This window comes from Falco punctatus (genome assembly GCF_963210335.1).
Source record: "Falco punctatus genome assembly, chromosome: Z".
Lineage (NCBI taxonomy): Eukaryota > Metazoa > Chordata > Aves > Falconiformes > Falconidae > Falco > Falco punctatus.
The window spans coordinates 48,029,247-48,052,211 of record NC_137586.1 but is presented as its reverse complement, the minus strand read 5'-3'; the positions used below and the strand labels follow the sequence as shown (position 1 = coordinate 48,052,211).

The 22,965-nt window shown below is 41.4% G+C and overlaps 1 protein-coding gene across 5 annotated transcripts in view; it reads left to right on the top strand.

Annotated features, from left to right (window-relative positions):
* The window catches only part of SHC3 (SHC adaptor protein 3), a 112,185-nt gene extending 89,269 nt beyond the window's left edge, over positions 1–22,916 (top strand). For all 5 annotated transcript variants that reach the window (XM_080373039.1, XM_080373038.1, XM_080373036.1 and 2 more), the window contains 7 exons: positions 318–369; positions 4,457–4,583; positions 5,701–5,854; positions 6,827–6,920; positions 7,839–8,033; positions 10,237–10,532; positions 15,419–22,916. In XM_080373039.1, coding sequence (XP_080229165.1) covers positions 318–369; positions 4,457–4,583; positions 5,701–5,854; positions 6,827–6,920; positions 7,839–8,033; positions 10,237–10,532; positions 15,419–15,547 — 1,047 coding nt within the window. In that variant the 3' untranslated portion in view covers positions 15,548–22,916. The remainder of the gene's footprint in view (positions 1–317; positions 370–4,456; positions 4,584–5,700; positions 5,855–6,826; positions 6,921–7,838; positions 8,034–10,236; positions 10,533–15,418) is intronic.
* Positions 22,917–22,965: the final 49 nt, after the last annotated feature.

Here is a 22,965-nt window from a genome sequence, read left to right as displayed (position 1 = left end):
AAGACTTGTAATTCTACTCCCTCCTAAATGAGGCCTGATCCAAATCCTACTGAATTTATTTAATTGATTTTCAAAGCCTTGGGAGAGATTTTTAAGTTCTGCTGGAATAGATCACAGTCTGGAGAAAGCACAGTGGTGGGATCAGTACCAAAACCCATAAATATTGTTATGGGGTTTAAGTAGTATACAACTGTAAAGCAAAACATGTCATTTGAGACTGTACCCAGAGGAACATACACACTCTGGACTATGACCTTTTGCCATGATCAATGCAAAGATTTTTTGCATTCATTGTAGATACCTTTATTTTTTGACAGGATACAACTGACTATGTTGCATATGTAGCTAAGGATCCTGTTAATCGGAGAGGTAAGTTAGAAATAATCTGTTTGCCATCTTTTTTCCTTTGAAAAACATGAATTATTCGTGGTATAATTCAGTCAACTTTTTTTTACCCCAGAAAAGAATAAATGCAGCCCAGTAAAAAGATTGCCTTTGATAGAGTCATGGGAAGATTGTTTAGCAGTAAGAAACAGCAACATGCAAGTTGGTTCTCCAGCTTGGAACAGGTCTTGCCTGCAGTTCATCTCCAAATATCACTTTGATTCTCTTAATCTCTTAAATCAAATGTTTGCCTTATTTGGTTGTGTGAGCTTCTAGGCAACAGCTTTTACCTACATCCAATCACTATGCAAGAACTAATCAGTCCTCTGATTAAGTCCTCCGATGAGGTGGCTGAATCTGTTCAGTCTTCTCAGTACATGCCTAATTCTTCCTAGCAAAATCAGATTCTTTTACCAAATAGTGAGCTTTTAAGCCAGCTTGCTAGAGGCTGCAATCCTATTTCTCAATGAAGTTTTATTCAAGGTTTTATTGAGTGATCAGTCAAGAACAGGGAACCTGTTCCAAGACTAGCATCCAGTTCAGATTCTCTAAAAAAAAAAGTAAATTATAAAAATTGTGCGTTACAGTCTGGAATAATAGGTACAGAAAATATTCCTGCTTGTAATGCAGAAAGCTTCACTAGGTCTTAATGCTAGATACAAAGTATTGTATAATGTACCTGAGAATCTATTTATTATTCATAGATTCATAAAGAAAAAAAGACTAGCTCCAAAAAAAGATTCAAGCACTTCCAACAGGATTTCTGCAGAATTCAGACATTTTAATGTCAAAATGCCAACCCTGCAAACCATGAGCTGTCACCTTACCATGGGCACAACTAATTCAATAGCTTTCATATTTCGTCATCTTTAATGATTTTAGATATCTCAACAATCTGTTTTGTCCATGTGCAGAGATGTCCAGACTTGAGAGCATTAGCTTATAAATAATATCTGCACTAAATGTACTAATGTGCTGAATATTCTTGAAACACTTAGAAAACTTAAGGGAGGTGGGAGGTAGGGTGATAGCCCAGTTCTTTGCCATGCCTGTTACGTTCCCCCATTAGAAAGTCTCTGGCATCAGACTCTAGGCTGTGTGGTGCAGAGCTGCTCTCCCTTCTGCTAATCTGGAGACTGATTCAGTTGTTTGGAGAGATCTCAGTGGCAATGTAATGGACCAGCATTGCAGACCAGGTGTTGGCACCACAGGGTTTGGAGGAGCTCTGTGCTGTTTTCTGTTCCTGTGAGAGGGGGTTTAATATAAAAACTGTTTCATGGATTATGTTCCTTATAGCTAAGTTGAATGTGTTTAGGCTTCACTTCCTTGTTGAGCTAGTTTATCGTAGATCAAAGAATCATGTAAGCATCTGGTATTGTCTTCCAGTGGCGTTTTTAGTCCAAGTAATTTCCCAGTTTTCTGTAGAAAAAGTTTGAGAGTGGACTCTGTAGGTCTCCAGCTGCAGTGCATGTCCTCCATCCTTCAGATTATTTCTGTTCCTCCTTCTTTCATTTTTCTGCATTGTTTAAAAGATGTAGATGATCCCTGTTATTGTTTGGAGTAATCTGGCATTAATGTCAACAATCTAAAAGAGAGGCTGCACCTTCCTATCCTTACTTGCTTTTGTCATCATAATTAGCTGGTTTCTCATAAGCCTTTTTTTGCTGCAGTGAAGCACTGTTATCTTACATAAAATTATTTCACACTGTGATCTTTAAGCTTTTTGCATTACAGCTTTCTGTGGGAGCCTTACTCATTCGTGTGTGTAGATCCGTGGTTAGCAGATCAGTGACTTTGTCTGTGATCAGTATTAAACGACGTGTTTTTAAAAGGTCTAGTTTGATCTGGATTGCCATCTTTCACCATCACCGGCCATTCTGTCGGTCTTTGTGCTACCTGCAAATTACTTTAGAAGCAAGTTTGAATTTACTTCTGTGTGTAGTGAAAATGTTACTGTTACTGACACTAGCAGCAATGCTATAGTATATCTTTCACTGGCATATTAGACTCATTTCTTCCCAAGGATGGAAGAGCTCTCTTCATGCTTTATATTCTGGATCTAGCAAGCTAAAGGCTGTCTGTCTTCCAGTGTAACATTTACAAGAAATGATCTCTGTGCGAGCCAAATCTTCTCATCCTTTTAGAAGAATCACATCTCCTACCTGCTGAAAGTCCATTCACGTATCCAAGGAAACAGGTTACTCATTATGTCACCTACTGAAACTACTTAATGACTCATACTTCATTTCAGCTCCAGACACGTTTAGCAATGAGCGGTGTAGCCTCTCTAAATCCCCACTCTGGTTATAGAGTGCAAAAATTACAGGTTTGTGTAGCTTAATCATTTTGGTCCACATTCATGGAGGTAAGTCTACATCTTACCTGGGGGCAGATAGTTCAGTGCTGCCAGCAGTGGTGCAGAGAGGCTAAACAGCAAAAATCCTGCTGCTAACCGGGGATGTCTGCCTCTGCCTTTGAACACGTGGAGGTCCCGGTTTTGGCTGCTGAATCCACTCTCAACGTGCAGCTAAGGACACTTCCCCTGAATCAGGTATTGCCTCATCATGGTGGTCAGCACAGCAGATGCTGTAAGGGGATAAGAGAGCATCACTGGATCTGTTTAGCAGGGCAGCACTGTGACTGGTGCCATCTCATGCTGTGTGAGGTACTACTGCTGCTGAGGGACAGACAGCTTGGTACCCTGGTCATTCCATACCTGCATAACTGCGGGTTTCTTGGCCATTTATTGTGGCCTCTTCAGAACTCTGTACAGCAGATGGGACTCTGAGAAGTCACTGCTAAACCTCCTTAGTCTCCCTATATTGCTGTAACTAAAGTTATGTCACACAAATGTCGTGACCAACCCTTATTTGTAGGACATTAACATCCAAAGCACTTGATTGCACTAAGCTGGACACCGGGCATTTATTAAAGTGCAGGTTTTCAGCTGAAGAATTTATATTCAGGTTATTAAGGCAGTCAGGAGTGATAGACATCAGTAACTTTGAAGAAGGTCCCACTGTACGGCATTTTCCAAGCAGGGCTTGGAGAAGAACCAGAGTTTAAAATCCAGTCCAGGCTCTAACCAGTAAACCATGTGCTTATGCAGCACTGAATATGGAAAATGAGTTTGCCTGGGCTTTTCGGAATATCATCGAGGAGGTGTTCATTCAGATCTTTAGCTTCTAGCTCTTAACACCCATCTACATTCCTGAAGTGTTAGGTGAAGTTTTCATGAGTTCACCTGTTTATGTTGTTACAGAAGTCCATATCTCTGAGCCACTCTGATTTAAAATGTGGCAGATTTGGTGGCTCAGACAGCTGATGAAGGTTTCTCAGTCTCCCATAGGAAGAGAGCTTGTGTTGCCAGCCTTCCTCCTTACTGCCTCTGTCACAGGGGGTTCAGGGAGCTGGCACATTGCGGAGTGCTGGAGTTAACTGGGGTCCTGGCTCTGTGTTCCCCGTCGATCCCACAGTTTTCTGGGAGTGTCTCCATACAGACAAGAAGGAAAAGATACCAGCCTTGGTATTACTATAATCAGATCAGGGCTGGGGATCTAGGAAATATCTCATAATATTACTGCTCCTCCCTTGGCCTGCATTTGGGAAACTCTGGAAACTCAAAGGAAGAGAACACCTTGCAAACTTGGGGTGATTAGACATCAAACTGAAGTGGTAATTAAATTCAGGAAAGCAAAGAATTTTTTTTTGTTGTTACTACCTACCAATATTTTTAGAATTTCAATTTAAAGCTCAGAATTATCATATAATTTATTGCATTCAGGTAACAATAAGTGAAGTCTTATGCAATTTCCTGTCTTTATGATATACTCTTGTTAAAATTGTGGAACTGATTTGTGATCTAGCCTACTGCAATTAAACACCAGAGCAATTTAAATAAAAAAAGACCCCATTGCCTGAAATTCACTGTGCCAGAATTGGGTTTTATTGAAATGAGCATGCCATGGGATAGGGCACCTATGCCTGATGTGTGTTTTGTCGTACATCAGTGTATTCCACCGTAATATAAACAATGATTTGCATATGCATTTTTCAAATATTTTTCTTTTAGCTTGTCATATACTGGAATGCTGTGATGGCCTGGCCCAGGATGTCATCAGCACCATAGGCCAAGCGTTTGAGCTTCGCTTTAAGCAATACTTGCGATGCCCCTCTAAGATGCCTACTTTCCATGACAGGTGAGTGTGATTGCAGAAAACTGCTAAAGGATCTTCTTTAGCTTTGTATTTACTTAATAAAATTCGCTGTGGACAAAATTGCTGGAGACAGGCAGGATTTAAATACTCTACAAGATTTCTACTGAATTAGCAAAGCAGTGTTTGCCTAATGAATATGAAAGGTGCACAGTCATTTTAAAAGAACAGTCTAAATATGGATTTCACAGTGAACTTATTGAAATGGTCATGCATTTTCTGTTGTAGTTAGTAGGCAGAATTGGTTGGCCAAGAATGGATGTTATTTGTGGCTTTTCCTCATTGTTACTGTCACAGCAGCTGTCAGTTTAGATGAAATAAGCTAGAGTTGCTGGGCTTCCAAAATGACTAGTGATATTTCACTGTTTCTGATATTAGCCAGGGTAAAGTTTTTAGGAATGTGATGTATTGTGCAGAGGCTTTGACTGCGTTGTTCTCTGGAGGATATCTGTCTGCTGGTGTATGTTTAAAAGGCTGGGGTATAGCATTCTGTTTTCTTTGGTGAGCTGTGTTTTTGACATGGATTGCTATATGCTTGCTAACATTAGTATAAATCCCAGTGAGCTGGTACCCTGTGTAATCCCATATCAAAGTAAAATGAGTCTATGGTGAATATAAAATGCAACTATATTAATCTGGAAGCATTCTGTACTCACTTTAGACTTGTGTAAATGACTGTTAAACACAGACTGAAACAACAGAGCCGATCTCCTGACTTTGTGAAGTTCTTCCAGATTTATATTGCTGATAGAGCAGCCATAATTAAAGACAAACTTTTAGAGCTTAGTCAATTGATTAAGTAATAATATTGCAAATGCTACTGTAAGGTTAAATAAAATTGTTAGTTTATAATGGTCTCTAAAACTAAGTAAAAACACCATTTACTCACTGTCAAGAATTTAATCCATTGCAAAGGAAGTTCAGATTAGTTTGTCTAAACAGAGAAGGTCTGCCACTTGATCCACCGTTGCTTCCTGATTTATAACGGTAGCTGAATTGTCAAAATAATATGCAATAGTGATCACCTGACAGGTAGTCTTAACATGCTGCAAGTATCTGTAGGTGCTTTGCAAGTGAGGGGCAAGCACTCACTTTCTTACAGGGTGAAGAGTTTTGATGAGCCATGGATGGAGGAAGATAACGAGGCAACAGAACATCCCTATTACAACAACATCCCGAATAAAATGCCCCCCCCTGGTGGCTTCATTGATGCCAGGCTCAAAGCAAGGCTTCCTACTGCTGCAGATACGGCTCAGGTCAGTGCAATTGCATCTCTGCCCTCCGGCTGATGGATCCGAAATGTTAAAATAATGTGTATCTTCAGATGAATACATTGGAATCATTTATAGATCACGGCCCTTCATGTATACCCAGTTTCCTTTTGAATGGTCATTGAAGATCTAGGGGGCAACAAATTAGGCAAGTTCAGAACAGATCAAAGGAGGTGAGTTCCTCATGGTGTTAAAAGATGACACAGGTTCAAGGGAGAGAAATCCGCTGAGGGTTACTACGTTTGTAGAAACCATGTCAGCTTCGGAGAGTGTCAAATAGTCACACTAACTGGGAAAGGTTTAATGCAGAATTGTTTAAACAGTCTAATGCAGTCATCACTAACAGTTTATTAAGTTAATAACTCAGCAGCAATCAGTATTTAGCCAGGTTGCTAGGTAGGTTTTCCACCTCACATTGAACTGAGGTCAGCTTGGATATTTCTACCAGCATTGCTGTCAAAAATTTGTAGGATTTTTGTAGCCTTTTCAGATCCAGCACAACTGTGGTTGAATCCAGAGGGGCCTTGTCTATAGACAACATCCTCCCTTCAGTACCCAAGTCTGTCCCTTGGTACCAATGTGAATCTTTCAGCTTGTGCATTTGAGTGTGCTGCGGGTGTCTTCTGGTCCCAGGTGTGTTTCTGTGGAACATTTTTCCAAGGTGTGGTTTGTCAGGGCTTGCTATGTGAAGACAAATGTACTGGAGGAGATGATGCATCATTTGGGATTGCGGGGGTTAGTAAAAGCAGGAAGCAGGGAAGTTTATATGAAGGTCAGTGGTAATATCTTACTCCTACACAAATGCATTTGTGAGAGATATACTCCGACACCATGATGCATTGGAAATGAAGAGTGGGAGTACACAGAATACAGCCAAGGAAATTGTCAGAGCCACTCATAATATATCTGAGCATTTTAAAAGTAACTGAAAATTTCTTTTACGTGTGTCCATTCTAGTCTGCAGGAGTGGGAGGAGAGCAAACTTATTACCAGAGTCGCCACTTAGGAGACAAATTCAGTGAAGATTGGCATCATGGGCTTGTTAAACAAGGTGAGTTTTGCTAGTTTTCACTGTAACACTGCAGGAGGTCTTGGGTGGGCAAAGCATGAGAAAGTCTGATGCCTCAAAGTCTTAAGACAAAGAACTGCACTTCTTTTATGGATTCCTTTTGTCCAAATTTTTGTGTTGATATCAGTGAAAAGCATTTGGTAATTACCTCTGGATAAATTAATTAATGCCCACCTTCATAAAATCTTATCCTTTGCAGAGAAGTTCATCAATAGAGTTGCCCCAAACCTTCAGTGCTGTAGCTTGTTATGTCTTAAAACCCCATGGTATTTATAGACAGGCTGCATGGTATGTTCCGAAAATCTGACCCACTAGGGTATGCAAGACAGAGTTTCCAAAGGAAGAGCCTAAAGTCAGAAGCTTTTTTTTAAAATGTGGAGCAATGCATGTGTTTGCCTATGATCTCTGTTCCATGAATAAAAAATAATGCATGATGTTCTTTTTGTTGTTGTCTATGAATTTTAAACAAGTCACATCAAAACATATGTGTGAATTTTCACCCCTCCATTTATGACAGTTTTACTGTGTTTCTGAGGACACTTTCTTTTCAAATGCCAGAATATGTTATCTGTTGTTAACGTACACAGATTTGAGGATTTTATCCCATTTCGTCTTCTCATGACTCCCCAGCTGAGTATCATTTTCGAAACTGACAGTCTTTATTTATGAAAATTTTGTTTCCTCCTGAATAATACCCTCCCGCCCCCCAACCCTCATTGAAACACAGTTCTGAATCCATTCATCAACATGTTTTTCCACTAGACCCTGCAGTTACTGACTTTACATCTCCCATTCCAAAGGATTTTAAACCTGTGGTGGTAGGTTGCAATGTTATTTGATCATTATGACAACACTGTTCTGCCAAATACAAAAAAGAAGAAGAAGTCTTGAATTTTCTAGGATCTCTGGATATTTGTAGTATGCCAGAAGGGAAATCACAAGTAACCCCAACAGCAGAGATGCCAACATATGTAAACACCCAGCATATAAATATAGAAGCTCTATTGGCGCTTCAGGCAGATGCTGAAAGTACCTTCACTGGAACAGCAGATGATACCAAAGAGAGCAGCCCAGGAAAGGATCTGTTTGACATGAGTAAGTTCCCTTCCTATTCACTCCCTTTCTAACAAGTAACCCAATATGTTTATGCATTAGTTCTGTATAAAAATAATTGTAGAATTCCCCAACTTTTAGTATTCTTGGTGGAATCATGATGAATTTTAGAATTCAAGGTAGTTTCATATTGGACCAAGTTAAAATAAGGGTAGTCAAAGATCTGAAGCTCGTTTGTATTATAGCTGAGTTAAGGTGAATTTGCAGTCTAAGTTATAAGTGTCACAGGCAGCTATGTCAGAAGGAAAATAAATCAGGAGGTTTGTCATGCAGGAAAGTGAAAGAGTGAATGGCTGGAGAATTAGCTCCAGCCTGTTATTAGTAAGTCAATGCATACTACAAAAATTTTCTTCATCAAAGAAGCTGGGAGGGAAATTAAAAGGTTGAGTTATCCCTTGTTCTGGATAGGCCTATTATCCTATCTAGCTGTATATTCCAGCTTTGAAGTCAGTTTTTCCAAAACTAGATTTATAGCTGTAGCTGTAAAACAATGGTTTAAGCATCAGTCATAATTTGATGTTGGTGCTACCAATATACTTTGTTTTCAGCCTTAAAGAGACACCTAGCAGGAAATATAGGGAAAGCAGTTTGATGAACAAAAAGTTTCTTTATTTTTCTGCTCTACCTACCTCCAGTCAACTGCTGACATATGATTAATTTAGTTCATATAATTAAAAAGCAGGGAGACAAAGGAGTTGGTGCCTATATGTTGTTTGTAAAATGTCATATCTACATTTCTGTTATCTCAGTATACATAGAACTGTCTTACTGGCATGTTTTTGCTGAGATACAGCTCTATGTCCACAGTTTAGGGAGATTTTGGATTGAAAGAAAGGGAGAGGGAAGAGAGTTGAGAGAGTATGTATCTGTGAATATGGATCTGAAATAAGTCTGCTGTCTGAAATCAGGGATGTTAACCTTGATTTCTAACATGCAATGCCCTTAAAACCTGTACCTTACTTCTATTTTAGACACATTTTTTTCCTAAAAATAAGGAAAATTGATTTCTCATCTTCCAGCCTTCATTAATCTTTATTAATCATTGGATCATTGGTAAAAAAATAGTATTAGAAAACATGTTAATCACCCTTAAGTTAGTGGTTTGTCAAGCTAAATGTGTTTGGCTTAGTGCAGACTGTAATGTAGCGAAGACATATATAAGCTGGTTTTAAGAATTAGCAGAGGTATCAGTAAGCTGTGACAGCACAGTATTTACCCTATATCTCTGAGCTAAATTAACCTCTCTGTGGCCACATGCAAACATGTCTGTACACTCCTCACACATGAGCTGTCTAGAGGTGGTGTATTGCTTCTCAATATTGATCTGCAGACGTTCTTTCTTAAGTCTAGTCGGCACAGGACATTATCTCTTTTTAATATCCACTAGTTGGCCAGATTAAGGTCTTGCAGAGAAAAATAGCTTCCGATAGGTTAGTATACCATATAATGAAGCATATATGGACTATTTACTATTTCTGTAAGACTTTTGGGATCTGTAATGACACATCTTTCCTTTCCACCCTACAGAAAGTAACATTGAGTTCAGGATTTAGCTAAAGTTTAAAAGATGCTTCCTTGAGGCTGATTTCAGCTAGGTAAATTACGTTAAAGGTGTGTTAGCCTGTGTCTATGCTGCAAAGTCCTCTTCCTAGGTGGAGGCTAGAGGGAGGCTGAGTGGTAAGGGCGGCTGATCCTTTCTAGACGTACCCTCAGGCTGGATACTCAGTAATGGATAATTTTTAAGTGAATGTGTTGTTTGAAGAGAGGCCAGATATGAGTATAATGACATTGGATACCCATATTATGCCATTTGCTTGAAATTAAACTCTCTGACATAGCTGGCAAGACAAAAGGAGACTTCTGCCCAATACCAGGGCATATAAATGCAACTTGAAAATAGCCATTACTGAAATAAAACCAGCACCTTTCAAAACCTGCCACGGTTTGCTCTGATTTTTATCAGCATCCTTCTGTGCATAACATACATTTTTAACATATTACACTTCTTGGCTTTAATATAATCCATAAATCAGTAGGCTCAGCAGTACATCTTCCCTCAGGTTTTCATAAAGGTAAAGGGAAGGGACTATAACACAAATCCAGTTAAAAATGACTGGAATATCACCATTTTGTAACATGATTTACCTTTGAATGATCTTGCCTTTGTTTCTATTTCAATAACCAGAACCATTTGAAGATACCCTCAAGAACCAAACATCTGAGGCTGCATTGAGGAAATCCACCACAACGGGATGCACCAGTCCTCTTTTATCCAGACCAGCTGACTGGGCTGTAGCTGAAGAGCTGAGTACAGAGCCATGGTATCAAGGAGAGATGAGCAGGAAAGAAGCAGAACAGCTATTAAAGAAATGTGGTGACTTCCTTGTGAGGAAGAGTACCACAAATCCTGGCTCCTATGTGCTAACAGGCATGCACAACGGACAAGCCAAGCATCTTCTTTTGGTGGACCCAGAAGGAACTGTAAGCACTGACTCCTCACTAATACAGGAGGTTTCTGACTCTACACGATAGGTTATTCACAACTGATCATAAGTACACCCTCATATCTTTAATATGTCCGCACATCTCTAATTGTCTCCCTGAAGTCCAGCAGAAGACCCACTGCATGATTTCTGCACATTGTAGGGAAGCTTAGGGACCTGATTCCCCAGCAAGGTCAAGCTTTAGCCACTGCGATACAGCCTTAGTCAAAAAATGCAGCTAAGCCACTTCTTTAGCCTTCCTGCTGAGAAGCTGCTGGTGGCTGTGCAAGTTTGTCCAGCCTGCATGCTGTCTGTTTCCACATGACATCTTTGTCAACCAGGATACAGTCATGGCCCTCCATGTTTTCTTGTATGTAAGCCCAGGAGAGAACTGGGGTAAACATACTCCCTTAGCTGACAAAGGGTCACTTCCAGCAGCAGGATGGAGAGGGCAAGGGAGCTCCATTCTTCTGCAGCTGTCCTGTCCTGCTTCTGGGGAGACTTAGTCTCATCTGAGAGAATGAAAACATTGCCATACGTATTATTCTTGGCTCCTGGTAGCTAAGAGTGGGCAACTCCTTTTCTTCTGTAAAGGTCAACTTTAGATGACAAGCCCCAAAGTAAATGAGAAGGTCCTGTAAAGGAGTTGGCCTGTTGGCATCTGCTTCAGCTGAGAGACCTGTGGCAGATTTATGCCAGTCCTGCAGGGTCTGTGGTGAGGAATACCCATGGTACTTCTTGTAATTACATTTGCCACATGAGGCCAGTCAAAGAAGTTTTATGCTTTTTAGGTGCCAACTGCCTTGTCCTGGGTTTGACTGGGACATCAGCCTGGGGAACTGGCCCTATGCCTCTTGGGGGGCAGCCTCCTTCACTAAACTTTTGCCAGCAGTTTTGTGACTCCTGCATCAGGGCCTCCTAATTCTCCGTTCAACGTAAACCCACAAATAGCTGTTACAGGCTAGTGCAAGGAAAATGCTGCTATGTCACAGGATGGTCAGCGTTGGAAGGGACCTCTGGAGGTCATCTAGTCCAAACGTCTGCTAAGGCAGGTTCACCTAGAGCTGGTTGCACAGAATTGTGTCCAGGTACGTTTTGAATGTCTCCAGAGAAGGAGACTCCACAGCCTCTCTGGGCAGCCTGTGCCAGCGCTCTGCCACCCTCAAAGTATCTTACATTCCTCATAACACAGGTGGAACTGCCTGTGTTGCAGTTTGTGCCCATTGCCCCTTGTCCTGTCGCTGGGCACTGCTGAAAAGAGCCTGGCCCTGTCCTCTTGGCACTCGCCCTTTAGATATTTGTAGACATTGGTCAGATCCGCTGTCAGTATTCTGTTCCCTAGACTACACAGGCCAAGCTCTCTCAGCCTTTCCTCATCAGGGAGGTGCTCCAGTCCCCTCATCATCTTTGTAACCCTCCAATGGACCCTCTCCAGCAGTTCCCCATCTGGAACTGGGGATCCCAGCACTGGACACAGCACTCCAGATGCAGCCTTACCAGGGCAGAGTAGAGGGGCAGGATCACCTCCCTCAACCTGCTGGCCACACTATTCCTAAAATGCACCCCAGGACCCCACTGTCCTTGCCCACAGGGTCACACTGCTGGCTCATGGGCAACTTCTTGTCCACCAGAATTCCCAGGTCCTTTTCCACAGAACTGCTTTCCTGACTGGCCTGCAGTTCCCTGGGATGTCCTTCTTGCCCTGTTTGAAGACTGGAGTCACACTGGCTTTCCTCCAGTCCTCAGGAACCTCTCCTCCATGACCTTGCAGAGATGATGGAGCGTGGCTTGGAAATAACATTTGCCAGCTCCCTCAAGTGCTTGGGAGTGTTTCCCGTTGGGGCCCGTGGATTTGTGGGTGTCACGTTTGCCTAAATGATCTCTAACCCAATCCTCCTTGACCAAGGGGAAGTCTTCCCTTCTCCAGACTTCCCCTCTTGCCACCAGGGTCTGGGAAACCCAAGGGCTGGCCTTGGCAGTAAAGGCTGGACGAAAGCAGACATTCAATAACACCACTCTCTCTGTGTCCTTTGTCACCAGGGCACCCACCTCATTCAGCATGGGCCCACATTTTCCCCAGACATCCTTTTCCTGCTTGCAAGTACTTGATGTACTTGAATGAAGCCCTTCCTGTTGTCCTTGACATCCCTGGCCAGACTGAATTCCAAACAGACCTTAGCCTTCCTTCTCACCTGCCTGTATGTTCTGACAGTGTTCCCATATTCCTCCCAAGTGGCCTGTCCCTTTTTCCACACCCTGTAAACTTCCTTTCTCTGTTTGAGTTTTGCCAGAAGCTCCTTGCTCATCCATGCACATCTCCTGCCCCTTTTGCTTGATTTCTTGCTCACAGGGATGCACCTGTCTTGAGCTTGCAGGAAGCGATGGTTGAATATTAGCCAGCTCTCCTGGATCCTCTACCTTCCAGAGCTCTAACCTATGGGATACCTCCAAGTAGGTCCTCAAAGAGGCCCAAGTTAGCTTTCCTCAAGTCCCAGGGTTGCAATCCTACTTATTGCCATGCTTCCTCCATGCAGGAATGTGAACTCCCACCACGTCATGGTTGCTGCAGCCAAGGCTGCCCTCAGCCTTCAGAGCCCCAACATCCCAGACCTTTCTTTGTGAGCCCAGGGTCCAGAAGTACACTTTGCCTTATTGGCTCCTCCACCACCTTTTGTCAAAAAGTTATCATCAATGCTCTTCAGGAACCTCCTGGACCACGTGAGCCTGGCTGTGTTGTCTTTCCAGCAGATGCGTGGGTCATTGAAGTCCCCCATGAGAACCGGGGCCTGTGATTGTGAGGCTACCTGCAGTTGTCTGTAGCAGGTCTTATTGCCTTCCTCTTCCTCCTCGGGTGGCCTATGGCAAACACCCACAAGAGCGTTCCCCGTGTTGGCCTGCTCCTTAATCTTTACCCACAAACTGTCATCTTGTTCTGCATGCACCCCTTGGGAGAGCTTGATACATTTGAGTTGTTCCCTCACACAAAGAGCAACTCCACCACCTCTCCTTGCTGGCGTGTCTTTCCTAAGAAGTACACAGCCACCCATGACAGCATTCCAGTCATGCCAGCTATCCCACCATGTCCCTGTAATTGCAATGAGGTTTAGGTTAGCTCTGTGGTCTGTATGATTTGTGGGATCCTGACACAGCTCCTGAGCAGCCCTATTTGCGACTTGTCAGAATGGTGAATCGTCAATAAAATGCCAGTTTGTGGCTAGCTGCAGCGGTGTGCCAGCAGCTTGCATTTTTTCCATGTGGCCTCTGTGTGATTATTTGTAAAAAAACAATCCACACAAAGGCTGCCTGAAAATTTATTTCACACACAAATTACTCAGTGAAGTGTTAGAGCTCTTAAGGGTGTGTTTTTAGAGCAGAGTTAACTGTCCAGTTGCTTCTGCTCTCATCCAGCTGACAAAACAAAAAAGGTCCCTAGTTCAGGTTAAGGGATGCTTAAAGTAGGGGACTGCAGGATTTTTGTTAGATTCAGAATTAGGGCATGAACTCTGGTGGTTGCAGAGCATACTGCTTATGATGAGAAAAATCTCAGCTGAGTTGAATGGACTAAAAATGTGTTAATCTGAATATAGATAAAGAAAGTTACTGCTCTTTTAAAGATACTTTTTAATTTTGAAAATATATCTTTGAATAATTGTGGAAAGCAATATTTCCAAGCAGTGCATTTCAGCAAGCAGAGAGCAGAGCTGGTTTTCTTCAGTGATGGAGCTACACGTGGAATGAACACATAGCATCCTTTGCTGTTTTTTTGTTTTTGTTGTTCTTAGGGTTTTTTCACCCTGTGACATCCTGTACTAAGTTTCTAGCAGTTTTGCCAGAACTTGGTAAAAAGACTGAAAAATTGCAAACAAGGTGCCCACCACATCATAAGCTGACTTTGGAAAGTTTTAACAAAAGTTGTTCTCTCTTTCTGAGAAAAGTTCAAGGAAAATAGATGAAACACCTCACTTCAGAGCAGTGTTCACAAACCTTTGCCTGAAGCAGTGTAGAGCCATCCCAATACAAAGCTTTACTGCAGCATGACATTTGCTGGAGAGGACCTCTGCTCTGCCTATGGAAGCTGTAGGCCTAATTAATTTTAAACAAAGGAAGGCAATGTTTTGTGAAGATGTGGTTAAATAATTAATGATTGCTTTGTAATATAGATTAGCGTTTGGCCTGTCCTGATAATTTTGACTATTTGCCTTGCAATATCAATTTCCTTTTATCATGGGTGTAATAATTTAATAATTTACTTAGTAGGATGCTAGCGCACAGGGCTGGTAAGTGGGCTAGAAAAATGATGTTCCCTGCCCTGAAGTTTTCAAAGGCACAGGGAGGGGTGTACCATGCAGCATGGGGCAAACCCAAGCCAAGCACACATGGTAGCTGGATCGCTTTCAGGGAAGGGAATTTTCCAGCACCTGAAGAAGGTTTTTGTTACAGAAAGCACACAGCGCTGTTGAGGCTCACAGAGAAGACTTCTGTTCTGGCAGCTCTGGGGGGACAGCTCTTTCTAATGAAAAAGGTGAAAATGCCTTTAAAAAGCAGGTATTCTCTTGGAGAAAAAAATTTAATCTAAAAATCTGACTTAAAGTGAAACAAAATCTTGTACAGGAAGTTTTCAAGCAGGCCTATTCAGAAAGACTAATAGTAGTAGACTGGCCCATAGGTAGCATGCAAAATACCTGTTCAGTGGGAGTAGAGGGAGTAAGAGACAAAACAGAAGCAAAACTCCAGAAATGCCAAATTTCCACTGATATTGATGGGCGAGGAGTCAGTCTAAAACATGGTTAATTGTGTCATTTTATTCTTAGAGAATTTTAGTATGAAGTTAAGGGGAAAAGTATTTTGCTTTTTAATTTATCTTCTTGCATCCTTTTTTTGAAGGTTCGTACAAAAGATCGTGTCTTTGACAGCATAAGTCATCTCATCAATCATCATCTTGAGAATAATTTGCCTATAGTTTCTTCTGGGAGTGAACTCTGCCTGCAGCAGCCTGCTGAAAGAAAACACTGACTACCGATGACTTCTAGTTTTTTGTAATTTGCAAGCTATAACTGGTAGAAATTGCAGATCTGAAAAAACATGTTCATTAACAAAAAATGCATATTCACATATATTTCAGAAGTATGTTTTCTGTAGGTTCTATAGGCTTCTTAAAAGCCCCATTTCACATGGTACACTTGAAAATTCTCAATGCTTTATGCCGACATGAAGTCCCAGCAGAAGGCTTTCTTAAAAAGTAATTTCAATAAAATTGTTCAGATTCTCTAATGTGAATATTGATAGTGTATATATACACACTATATATAAAAATACAGTATCTATTTATATTTTTCAAGTCAGTCTGTTGATGGTATGGAACTATCTTCTGTGCCATGTGTTTTTACCAGAAGAAAAATGCCAATTGTGATTGTTCAGATAAAAATAGAATTCAGCAGTCTCAATTGCTGGAGAAAATTAATATTGGGAATCTTATTTCTCATTTTACCTAAGAAGCACAACTATGGGGATTACAGGTGGATTATGCTAGTTGATCATGGAAGGAGTTTGAATTCAGCAACTAGTATTCCAACTCAAAAATTTAGCATAAAATGATTTTTTAAAGTGTTATTCAGTGTCACTGATATCAAAAGCATTTTATCTTTCTGATCTTGAATTCTTATATGATGATATAACTCAAAATGTTTGTATCTTGCTTTAACAATGATTTGGTGTGATCTCGCTGTGTATTGAGATAGATGCATATGATTTTTCTAATGATAATATAACAATGTTCTGTAACTTTAGTTTATTAATTTGTGTGGTAAGACTATTTATAAGTAGTTCTCTGCTTATGGTTAAGATCTAGGTGTCCTTGACTACTGGTCTCCAATGAGTTGTTACATACTGATTAGGCGAGTTCAAATAACTTGTGTTTAATAGGCTTAATGCAAGATGTACGTGGGTGTTCAAAGACATATCTGAAAAATCTTCTTATAAACAATGAAAACTTATCATGACTCAGTGGTCAGTTCTGCAAATGATGCCATTTGCATTTACCTACCAAAGCATAACTTCCCTTTGGCTTTCAGCCAGCGATAGATACTTCTGTATCAAATTGAAAAATGCACTACACTAAAGATGCGTTTCTGGCAGAAATGTCCTTGGCTTTTGGTACTGGGAAATGTTTTGAGGAAGGTTTGTACTATTCAAGCACTAGAAGAAGTTATTTTCCTATTATATGAAGCTTTTTGAGACCCAAATTCAGGCAAAGTTTGTGCCAGAGTAAGATTCAGCCTTCAGCGTTCCAAGGTCTTCTCTACCACCAGTATCTCAAATCAGATCTTCAGACTTGATTCACAAAGTCCAAGACTCAGCAGAATAAGTCTATTTAAGGACCTGCCTACCCTAAGTAATCAATACTTAAATCTAATTAAAATTAGATTTTGCTTTAAGAATTTGCTGGGCTTAAAAATTTCTCAGACTACAGCCAAGCTGACAGAAGAACTCACTTAGAATACATTCAGGTAGGTTCATGATATGAAAATTTGAAATATTTTTTCTTGTACCTTCTGCTTTGAAACATGGTGAAATTACAACTTGGGAAGCTTGGATTTGGTTGATCTCAAGAATGAAAATTATGGAGGCACCTAAGACTAATTCTATGATCTGTGCAATAAAAATACACTTGATTCTGTAATCAAGACATTCAGAAGCCAAACAAAGACAGTAATGAACCAAATTCTTGTGACTGCTTTTATTGCAGGTAGTTATTAGTTGATATTTCTAGGTCTGGGTAGGAGTTGTGAGCAAAGGAAAGTCATGAAATGCTGCATTACAACCCAAATTAGTATGGCACTGAGGTTAGTGGAATTTTTAAAATTTGGGTTTTCCTTTTACCAGGTTGGAATTTGCAAGGGGATGTGAGGACATCTTATACCCTAAAGCAGTATCCATCAGATTGTCTTTATTTAAGGTCATCCGTATCTCACCATATTCCAGTTTTAAGTTGCCACCTTTTTTGTTATGTATAACACTTGACATTCCATGCTCCCACCTCCCTATAGCTGTGTCCTTGAATGTGTGGTACCACTACCTATAAAAGAAAGCCTCTTGTACTTTGCATGCTGTATATCACTTCAGTGATATATGCCTGGAAAAATGTAACAAGAGATGGGTGTATTAATGAAGGCACTAAACATACACTAAAATAAGCATCTAAAATATTTTGCCATTGTCTTAGCTGTAGCTTTAGTAACTTAGCAGCTGCTTACCTGCATGGTTTGGTAATTAAAGCAGGTGGCAAGGAGATACAAAATGAAAGAGCCTGACAGAACAATTAAATTCCAGAGATGACATTACACAGACTCCTCCTCTGGGAAAGTGTGGCTATTTTAAGCTGCTGTTTCAGCACAGTCAATTTGCCCTGCTAAGTATATCTGATGACACAAAGGTTACATGTAGCTTGATCACATGCAGTTTGGTCCTAGGTAGTGGTAGCATCTTTGGGCTGCAACAGTGCCCTGCTGCCACAATGGGCCAGCAGATCCTGTCTGGCCAGGTGGGATGATCCAGAGGCTTTTCTAAGTCACTGGGAAACAAATGATCTCAAAGCTGCCCAGGAAAGAAGGGCACATGGGCCAATCAATGCTCCTTTTGCAGATCCTGCCATCACTTGTTGTCACTGTCACTTCGTTAGATTTGGCTTTCCCTTATATGAAAATGGTATAAAAACTGTATTGTCATTTGGATAGTAGTTCCAAACGTGCTGTCATTAGAATCAAAGACGATTTTACACTGGTCTCAACAAGAGGTAATGGAGCCTGCTGAGAGAGGCAGGGATCATTTCTGTGAGAAGCCAACAATGCCAGCAATTTGAGATGTAGAAGTTATGAGATGGGCTCAAATGCTGTGTCATTCTGAAAACCAGACAGCTGACAGCATCATAATTTGAACCTTTTAATGTTTGCCTTTGGTTTTGAGTCCCCTCACCTTTTTTTTTTTTTATTGTCTTTTATGTAGTCCCTATCCATTCCCATCACTTATGCAAGGCTAAACACTTGCTGGTGATAATTCCGTACCATGACTTCAAGAACTGGGTTTTTACTGAAACTATTTTACTAGCTCTAGCAGAAATCACTGAGGTTAGACAACATTATGGTACCCTTTGATATTTTCCCAGGTGATAGCTATGAAATCAGAACTGAAACTCTGAATATCCTGCAAGACTGCCTACACTGATTCTGAATCCTGTCTGGGTTGTCAAGTGCTGGAACAGGCTTCCCAGGGAAGTGGTTGAGTCACCCCCCTGGAGGTATTTAAAAGATGTGTAGATGTGGCACTTACAGACTTGGTTTAGTGGTGTACTTGGCAGTGTTGGGTTAATTATTGGACTCTGTGATGTTAAAGGTCTTTTCTAACCATAATGAAGGTTATGATTCTATGGTGCTATGATTATCAAGTTTTGATTCTGGTTCTGTGGGAACTGTGTGAACTATGGGCAATGAAAGTGCATTTGATTCCTTTAAACAAAGAACTTTCAAAAGTGTAAGTAAATGCTTCTGATTCATTTTATTGCAAATCTAGAGTAATTATAATAGAATTTTCCAGTGAGGCTGGCAGTGATAGACTGAACATTGAGGTACAGTCATGTTCCCAAACTTTCAGTTATTTCAGATGCTTCAGAAGCAATGAAAACTCAAAGGCAGAAAATGTACTTTGAAAACTGAATTATCTTTTGACTTCAGTGGGAGTTTGCTCAGAGTGAGGACTCCCAGGTTCTCTTCCCTAATGCAAGAAAAGGATATTCAGGTTGACTGTGCTTTGGTGGAGACCACAGGACAAAATGCAGTTTCCATAGCTTACTGCCTGCCTCGTGCAGACACAATGAGGATAAAAGGTTATACAGTAGCTTACCTACACTTCACAACCTACAGGTTTAGGGTTCATAGTTGGAGACAATGTCAGTTCTGCCAGAAACTTCTCTGCCACATGTGTTCAGTAAAAGCTTGAACAAAGGACGTAGTCCTGGGACCAGGATCTGAGTGCAAAACGTTCACTGTCACCAGAAGAAAATGTTTACTAACAGTCTGGTAAATGTCACCTGCCAGCACTAAATTTTCTGTATCCTGGGTTGATTCTTTTTCTTCTCAGTCAAATAATATGCTCATGTTTCTTATCATTATGGTCCCCAGGCATCATGTTGTGCAGTAAGATGAGGAGACTTTTAAAAAAATTATACTACAGTGGGATTGCTGCTGGCACATCAAGTGCCAGATGCCAGCTACAATGTATTCATAGTAGAATTGATATATATTTAGATATTTGCAAGTAGCAAGTGTTCCATCTGGAAACTAGCAGAGTTTTGCAGCTTCCAGGAAATTTGCAGCTCTGAAGGGGAAATCTGGAACTTGTCGATGTTCTGGCAAAAGGTTACAAATCCTGTTTTCAAGCCTTGTTCTTAGCATCCAACCTCAATCTTAAATAAGTAAACCTATTTGCGTAAATGAAGTCTAAGCTGAAGTAACAGACACACTTCCCTTTTTATCTTCCAAGCATTTTCTGCATAAAATCCAAATTCAGATTTACCTTAGTGTACTGTCAAAATATGTTGATTTGCATGGTCTTTTTTCCCAGGTCTAGGGTTGCACCCCCCACAAATCTACGCTTGCTCAAAACTGTCAGGATATGGGCAAATTCCCACTAAAAGCTCTGTGCTCAGCTGTACTGACTGTACTCACTCATATACAGTGTTGGTAGGCTTTGGTTACATTGGTATTGGATTCAGCTGGAATGAAGGCAGGCCTGTGGAAAAGATAACACGAACATACAATTTGCCTGCAGTTAGCCAGACGCTTGGATAGGGAGTGAAAAGCTGTCTGGGGAGAGAGAGCCCCAGGGATATGAAATACGAAGTGTGGGAACACAAGCCAATAGGCATATAAGCCACTCATGAAAATAGAGATCTGTCACCAAATTATCAGCATGCTAATTGGTTGATAGGGTTAAACCAGAACCTCTGGGGAGTGGAAATGCAAAATACTTGGGCAATGCCTGCTGCTCATCTCTTTTCAAGATACTTATATGCATAAACCCTGACCTGTTCCTCTGCATACTCCAACATAAGCACCTTGTATGGCTTCCACTGAGAAAAAGCAGGGCCTTTTTTTGTCTCACTTAGGGGGATAAGATTTCAGAGCTACGTATTTCTAGCAAAAGCAACATATAAAGACCGAACCTTGTCTGACAACAAGAACAGGCCATGGAAACTAAAGGAAGAAAGAAGCTAAAGCTGGACTCATTCTGCTACCCCACTTTGTGGGAGACAACACAGATCACTCAGAAAAGGAAGGTAGGATCAGGTTTTGAGATTAAGATGCAGATTTACATTTTATGTAGCTATCGTGAAGGTCAAATAACATACATGTCAAAGGATTGCTTTTTCCAGCAGTCCTCCTTTTAATTTTGTGAGGCAAAACCCACCAAACACACCCAGGCACATATTCATTCAAAGTAAGTGAGATTTTTTATTAAGTGAAGAATGCAAAGATTATAATTGTTATATATTTGTGTCCTTTGTGGCTGGATTCATGTGATAACTGCTTCTCAGTGAAGTCCTGCAGAGTTAAACCTTCAAAAGCAGCCCATTTCTTCTTTTGAGGTAAATGTTTTTCTTTGCATTGTGCTGGCAGCAACAACAAAACAAAAAAGTGACTATTTGCTGTAAAAGGGAGTTTGACTGTACAATTGTTATTTGTTTTTACTTTTGTTATTACTTTTAGAAACATTTTTAACTGAGAGTTGCAGGAAAAATAATGTATGTGGAAATATTGTGATCATTTATATTCCCAACCACTTTTGTGAATCTCAAGTTTTTGCCTGTCCGCTGGTTGTGGTGTTCTGGTTATAGAGGCAAATTTTGTCTCTGAGAAAGTCCTTGAGCAACAGCGTTTGGAATATAAGTGTCTTGCAACTGTTTTCTGATTATTCAGTTTGTATATGACTAACCAAAGTAATAAAATAATGAGCACTACTATCAGATTGAAGTGCATGTAAAGTGGGCTTGACTTTGTTGCCTTATGCCCAGGTTTCCTAAAGGCCTAATTTGTGTTTTGCAGGGTGGTTTTTTTTTTTTATTTACCTGAAGGGATACCCATTTTGTAGCAGAATAAATTAAAATCTACAAGGTTTACCTGGATACTGAATACTAATAAGGCAATGAACTACTTATCTCAGTAGAAACAGGGATGAAAAACATCAGGGGACCACATTGCATGAGGAGTTTGACCTCAGTTACACTGACTTTACACCAGAGGAGCTGTGCTTACTTTGACAGAGGCAACACTAATTTCCACGAGTTCATTTTCATCAAATACCATTTCAACAAGGCAAGTAATTGCTCAAACAGGCCCTCTTTCTGGGCCAGATGATGCCCTCACCTGAAAAGGTAGCATTCTTGCTTGGCATGCTGAATAGGGTGCCAAGGGTAGCCAAGGGTAGCCCGCTCCATTTTTTTTCCATGGGGAGTGACTGCCAAGGACAAGGTCCATGCAAGAGCAGCTATTTAGTGTACTGTGGAGAGGAGAAAGGCTCTATGTCAGAAAGCAGCTTAGCTGGACTGATGTTCCCCAAATCCTCTTCCTCTAGTGCCCCCGTGTCTCCTTGAAAAGGCCCTTCCCTCTTACGTGCTTGGGGAACAGGTGAGCTGGGGGATGCCCTGGGAAGTTAGTTGCTCTTGGCTCTGAAGGCAGCATGGGCACCACCCTGGTTCTGCTTGCCTCTGCATGGCGCCTCCAGCACACTTCGGGTGCCAGGAGGCCTCAGGGCTGCTGCAAGCCTCATGGCTCAACAGTGGCCAAGCAGAAGCCCCTGACCACTGCTGCCATGCCTGTCCCCCGTGACTTTTGCCATAAGAAGGGAAGCGTTCCCAGTGTTGGGGCAGCTGTGGGGTCCACAGCTCCCAGCAAAGTCAAGAGGCTGAGCTATGCCCTTGGTTGTGTTGGCAGGTTAGAAGGCATCATGCGGGGCAGACACCAGCGCGTCTCCACTCAGCGGGGAGCCACTCAGCAGCAGCAGGCCGGCTGCTCTCAGGACCCCAGCTTTTTGGCTCCTGGAACCTTACGCACAGGTTTGTTTTCCATCTCCTTGCGACAGCAGTTGTAAATTACAAACCCTGCAGGCAGCGGGACACCCCAATTACAGCTGCTCCTTGTAAAATGCGCCTTTCCAAGGGAGCAGCCATGTGTGGTGTGGCTGGAGCAGACAGCTCTCTGAGCAGGTAAGCCAAGGGACCAAGTCTGCTCCCAGGAAGGCAAAAGCAAAGCCTTCCTCCAGCCCCAGGGACCGCAGAGGCAGAGCCCACCGCCTTTGGATGCAGCGCCTTCCCGCAAGTACTGCTTTCTGACAGGACATCCAGAGTTCAAACGCATGTTTTCCATAGAAGGCCAAAACCG